At 35.4% G+C, this 5,985-nt stretch overlaps 1 protein-coding gene across 1 annotated transcript; it reads right to left on the minus strand.

Annotated features, from left to right (window-relative positions):
- Positions 1–1,892: 1,892 nt before the first annotated feature.
- LOC101895895 (probable insulin-like peptide 7) lies at positions 1,893–5,779 on the minus strand. The gene is made up of 3 exons (XM_005181088.3): positions 5,646–5,779; positions 2,222–2,382; positions 1,893–2,161 (listed from the first exon to the last, which is right to left on the minus strand). Exons 1-3 carry the CDS (start codon positions 5,777–5,779, stop codon positions 1,989–1,991), a joined length of 468 nt encoding a protein of 155 aa, XP_005181145.2. The 3' UTR covers positions 1,893–1,988.
- Between the last annotated feature and the right edge of the window lie 206 nt (positions 5,780–5,985).

Raw genomic sequence — 5,985 nt, forward strand, 5'->3', positions numbered from 1 at the left:
GCATCATCGATTTTTTAAATAATATACCTTCTTTATACTCTCAGACATATGGGTATAGAGAGTATGTATTATTTGATAGGTCAAAACGTGCCTCATCGAAATAACGGTTTTAGGTCATAGCTCTTTTTGGACCAAATCCGTTTCAGGACATTTGGAGTTGATCTAGTGATGTCCGTCCGTTTGTTTGTCTGCCTGGTGTGGTACATCGCAATATTATTGTCAATCTTAAATCGAGTTCGGAGATGGGTAATATCGGTTCACTCCTTTTGGTACCTCCATAAGGAGGGCCGAAATTTTCAAAAAATATATTTTCTACACAGAAAGAGAAACGATAATGCGATTTTGCTCTAACTTTGCGAATCCTAATATTTGCACTAGCTCTAGGTCAGGTACAAAAATGGATAATATCGGTCCATCAAGTATCTCCACCACAAAGGGTCGAAATTTTGAATAATTCTAACTCTTATAAAATATGATGTGAGAGTCCGATTGTTTTCAAATTACTCACATCTCAATATTTTTATTAACCCAAGGTATGGTGTGAAGATGGAATATGTCGGTTCACTCCTTCTGGTACCTCCCCCACAAGCAGTGAAAATTTTGAATAACTAAAACGATTATAAAATCCGAAATAAGTATCCGGCTCTATTCATGTTTCACATATCCCATTTTTTCTACTAACACAAGATCTGCTGTGAAGATGGGATATATCGATCCACTCCTTCTGGTACCTCCCCCCACAAAAGGTCAGAATTAGGAATAGCCATGATTCTCTTCAAATTTAACACATCTCAACACTTCTACTAACAAAAGATCTGCTGTGAGGATAGGGTATATCGGTCCACTCCTTCGGGTACCTCCCCCACAAATGGTCGAAATTTTTAATATCCAATAAGCTCAAAAAAAAAAAAAAAAAACACAAAATAACATCCGATTCCATTCAGACTTGGTGCATTTCAAATTTTTCGTCAACACAATATCTATTATAAAGATGGTAGAAAACGGACCATTTCTTCTGGTACCTCCCCCCACATAGGTTTTAAGATTTTGAAAAGCAAAACGCTCAATGAAAACGAAATAAGCATCCAACTCTCTTCAAATTTCACACATCCAAATATTTTTGCTAGATCTGTTGTGAAAATAATATATATCTGTCAAGCCCTTCCTGGTACCTCACCCACAAAGGGTCATAATTTCCAATACATCAATACATCACAAGATCAGCAGTTGATATAAGACCTCATTAAGCTATTCTCGGATTAAAACTCCTGTATATGTTCGATGTTGTGGTTACGCCAAATTATATGTTCGATACATTGCCCCCTTCCCTAGCAGTCCAATTAATTACAATAATTGGCCACTTAGTCGAGATCAATGGGGAAACCTTCTCTGCCTCTCTTTTAGGAGTCGCATTCGCCTAGTTCGGATTGCAAGGGAGAGCTTACACTCTCTTCTGCTCTTTCTCCTAAAAGTCATATTCGCCCAGTTCGGATGCAGAGGGGCATTTTCCAATGCGCCAATCGTCGGTGCTGGTCACGACCTTATTCCGCTATTATGCTTATCTGCAACTTCACTTAAAGGTAAAGTCTCGTTTATTTGAAACTCACACACTTTACAAATAAAACATTGAAAAAAGATAAAGCCACATAACCCTAGTTTTTTTATTTCCTGTCTTTTTTGGGTTTATTTGTCCGGTATCACGTCACTGGTATCACGCCGACAACTCCAAGAAAATAAAAAATGGGGGAATTTCAAAAATAATTTTCTATAAATAAATGTCCTTCCTATAAATTCTTCTATAAGATTTAAAATGTTAACATCATAATTTCGTTTCTTTTAAGTTATCTATGTTTTTATTTACTTTTCTTTTTCTCAACACTTCTTTAATTGAATTTCACATCTCAAAAGCAGTCTTAAACATAGTTTGGCCGCGCGCATAAATAATTATTTACATTCTTATACTCTACTCAACAATACTTCCGATTCACTCAATAATGATTGCGCCGTTTGTTCGATGGACAATATTCGGCATATTCCTCCCAGGTACAACCGGTCTTTGTGCAACACTCACTTGTAATCGAGGGATCTCGGGAACGGCGTGTCTTCAACAGGCTATGAGCAATTTCGGGTGTAAACCATTTGGTTGATGGAGAATGGTGAACTGCAGGAAAAAAACAAACAATTTTATGAAAACTTAAAATCGAAGAAATAATTTTCTTACCCTTGCCTCTTTTCACAATGGACTCATCGGGCAGAAATTGATTGCGCCGAGTCAGACGATATATATCCTTTTCACAAGCCCAAAACATGTGTCGCAGCAATTTGTCACGACAGCGCGAATGACTCTCGCTGTGCCAAACATTTTCCCAATCTTCGGGAGATCTGAAAGAAAAAAGAAATTTTTCGCATGAAGAGGCTATACGAATATATAGAGGAATATTGTTTCTCTGAAAAACTGAAATACTTGCCCTAAAAATAACACCGAAATTAGTGATGTTTGACTTAAAAAAAGTTAAAACGCTTAGGTTTTTATAGAAACGTTAAAAAAACTAATTTCCCAGTTTTAGGATTTATTTGGTTGTATAATATTAAAATAGATTTTTTATATTTACCGATATAAAGTGAAACTTTAGATTATATTTTTGTCTTTTAGGATATTTCCCCAATGTTATGTTTTATGAAATGTTTTGGCATAAACTCAGATGTAGTGCGACGTTAACCCTAAAATGTGTTTTTATTTTTAACAATTTCCAGCGTACCCAAGTTCTGGAGTTTTGGTGCATCCAAGAAAAAAAAATAATATAATTTTTTTGATCTGATACGATCACATATTAAAGAAGTTTTTGAACCTTTGTGTAGAAAAGAACCCAGAAAACCCTTTAGTTAGTCGACTGAGGGTATTAACCAAAGACATGTTATATATAAAATGGATGGATTCCATGAAATCTTAACTAGAATATTTTGAAAAATGTAAAATTGGGCCGAACTGTCCGCCCGGAATAAACTTTTAAAACGCTGATGCACGTGTCTAATATTGTTAACTCAGCTTTTACAATATACTCTGTTTTTATATCCTTAGCCACATGGTTATAGAGGGTAAATATCTTTTGTTACGAAACGTGCTTAAGATCCTAGGTCTTTTTGGACAAAATCCGTTTCAGAACATTTGGAGTCGATCTAGGATTGTTGGTCCGAGTGTTTGTCTGCGCATGATAATTCTCGAAGGGAGTATCCGAATTGATCGAAACCTCGTACATTGAAATATGACCATCCAATTATTTTCAAATTTGCACACCCCAATATTTTTACTAACAAAAGACCTGGTGTGAAGATGGAATATGTCGGTCAACTCCTTCTAGTATCACCCCCACAATGGGTCAACATTTTGAATAGCTGTAACTCTTATAATTTGCGAAATATGCATCCGATTCTCTCCAAATTTCACACTTCACAATATTTTAATAAACTCATAATCAGGTGTGAAGATAGGATATATTGGTCAACTCCTTCTGGTACCTCCCCCATAAAGGGGTACAAATTTTGAATAACTATAACTATAATAACTACGTACACAAAATCTGCTGTGAAAATGAAGTATATCGGACCACTTCTTCTGGTACCTCCCCCACGACGGATCAAAATATTAATTAATTCATATAATTTGCGATTCTTTTCAAATTTCCCACATCCGAATATTTCAATAAATACATAATGAGGTATGGATATGGAATATATCGGACCACTCCTTTTGGGAGTAGAATATATCGGACCCCACAAAGGGGTCAAAATTTTGAATAACCATGAAGCTCATAAAACGCGAAATGAGCATCCGATTATTTTCAAACTTGGCATAACCCAATATTTTTACTAACACAAGACCTGGTGTGAAGATGGGTATATCGGATCACTCCTTCTGGTTCCTCTCACAGAAAGGGTCAAAATTTTAAATAATTATTATGCTTATAAATGCCAAATAAGCCTCAGATTATCTTCAAATTTCTCCCTTCCCAATATTTCTACTAGCACAAGACCTGATGGGAAGACGGAAAATATCGGACCACTCCTTCTGGTACCTCTCGCATAAAGGGTCAACATTCAGAATAACCAAATCGCTCATAAAACGCTAAATGAGTATCCAATCACTTTCAAATTCGGCACATCTCAATATTTCTACTAACACGAGATCTGCTGTGAAGATGGAGTATATCAGATAACTCCTAATGGTACTTCCCCCAGAAAGGGACAAAATTTTGAATAGCTATAACTCTTATAGAATGTGAAATAAGTAACTGATTCTCTTCAAATCTCACATATCTCAATATTTTCGTCAACACATAAACAGGTGTGAAGATGGAATATATCGGTTCACTCCTTCTGGTACCTCCCTCACAAAGGGGTCATAGTTTTGAATAACTATGAAGCTCATAAAACGCGAAATAAGCATCCGAGTATTTCAAACTTGGCACATTCCAATATTTCTATCAACACAATATTAGGTGGGAAGACGGAATACATCGGTCAACCCCTTCTGGTACCTCCCCCACAAAGGATCAAAATGTTGAATAACTATAACTCTTATAAAATGTGAAATAAGCTTCCGAATCTCTTCAAATTTCACAAATCCTAATATTTCTATCAACATATAATCAGGTGTAAAGATGGGATATATCGGTCCACTCCCTCTGTAATTCAGATATTCTTGAAGTATTTTAATATTTATCTCAACCAGAGATGTGGGGTGAATTCCTTCTGGTTCCTTATTCACAAAATTTTAAAATTTTGACTAACAATTACTCGCCTAAAATAAATTTTAGATTTTCATTAAAATTTGAATCCAATAATTTTTTGTTAGAATTAGATGAAGTGGAAAACATCGGTCCACTATATCTGGAACCTCATGTACATTTCAACGTTTTCCAAAAGTTTGAACATATCTCCTATAGAAGTAGTCGATATAGTCAAAATCTGGAACGTTGTAATATTTAGGTCAGACCCATTCCTTCGGTACCACCAGGGAACGTTTAAATAATCATAACGCAAGTCAACATTTATTTTGATATACGGACATTGGCGGAGGTTATGCATTTTGTAACAAAACCGACTGATATTTTCTAACTTGCTCGGTGTAAAAGTGGGATATATGGGTCTACTCCTTACGTTTACCCTCAAAAAAGGACAATACTTTAAAAAAGAAGAATAATTTCTAAAAATGTGTTGAAAATTAGGTATGTCGGCGCCCTTATATATCTTAAAATAATCATAGTCAGTAAGGGATGTGCCATACAGTGGTCCTGGCCTATTCTACTTTTTGAAGGATTTTATAATTTAATATTTTTGAATTCATGATTGAACAGACCCTTGCCAATAAATGTGCGATATGGGTCTAAGTCTTGAGTATTTTGAAGATCATAGTCATATTTTCCAACTAAATGGCCGAACACTTAGATGCTGATCTACAAATATATTGGACACTATTCTTAGGTTGAAGATAAGGAGTCTTCTATCTGTTGCTGATTTTCACTAAACAAAATAAATGAAGTTTCGGGGGGAAAATAATAAATACAACAACTAGAAAAATGTGAACTCATAAAAAAAACTTGAAAAATCCTCCCATCTTCACTATATACTATTACATATATAATTACCTATGTCGAAAAAGCAACTCCAAACTTTCCGTATCCGTGCGAGCTGCACTGGCAATAACAATGCTCTGCAGAATCAGCACAACACCAGCCCACCACATGCCAACAACAAAATATTCCCTTTGCCAAATTTGCATTCTGCTGCAACAACAAACCCACACCAACAAAAAAAATCACTTTACAAATTCAATCACTTGGAAATTTGAGTCAATCGATTTTTTTTTTCTTTCAAAATTTATTTTAGTTGTTATCCTTTCGATGGTTAAATCAAAACTGTGACTATCGCCAGCGATTGAAGTTGTTTTTCTATGCCTAATATCCATCCATCCATCTATGGTTTCGA

This window comes from Musca domestica, unplaced genomic scaffold (assembly GCF_030504385.1).
Source record: "Musca domestica strain aabys unplaced genomic scaffold, Musca_domestica.polishedcontigs.V.1.1 2, whole genome shotgun sequence".
Taxonomy (NCBI): Eukaryota; Metazoa; Arthropoda; class Insecta; order Diptera; family Muscidae; genus Musca; species Musca domestica.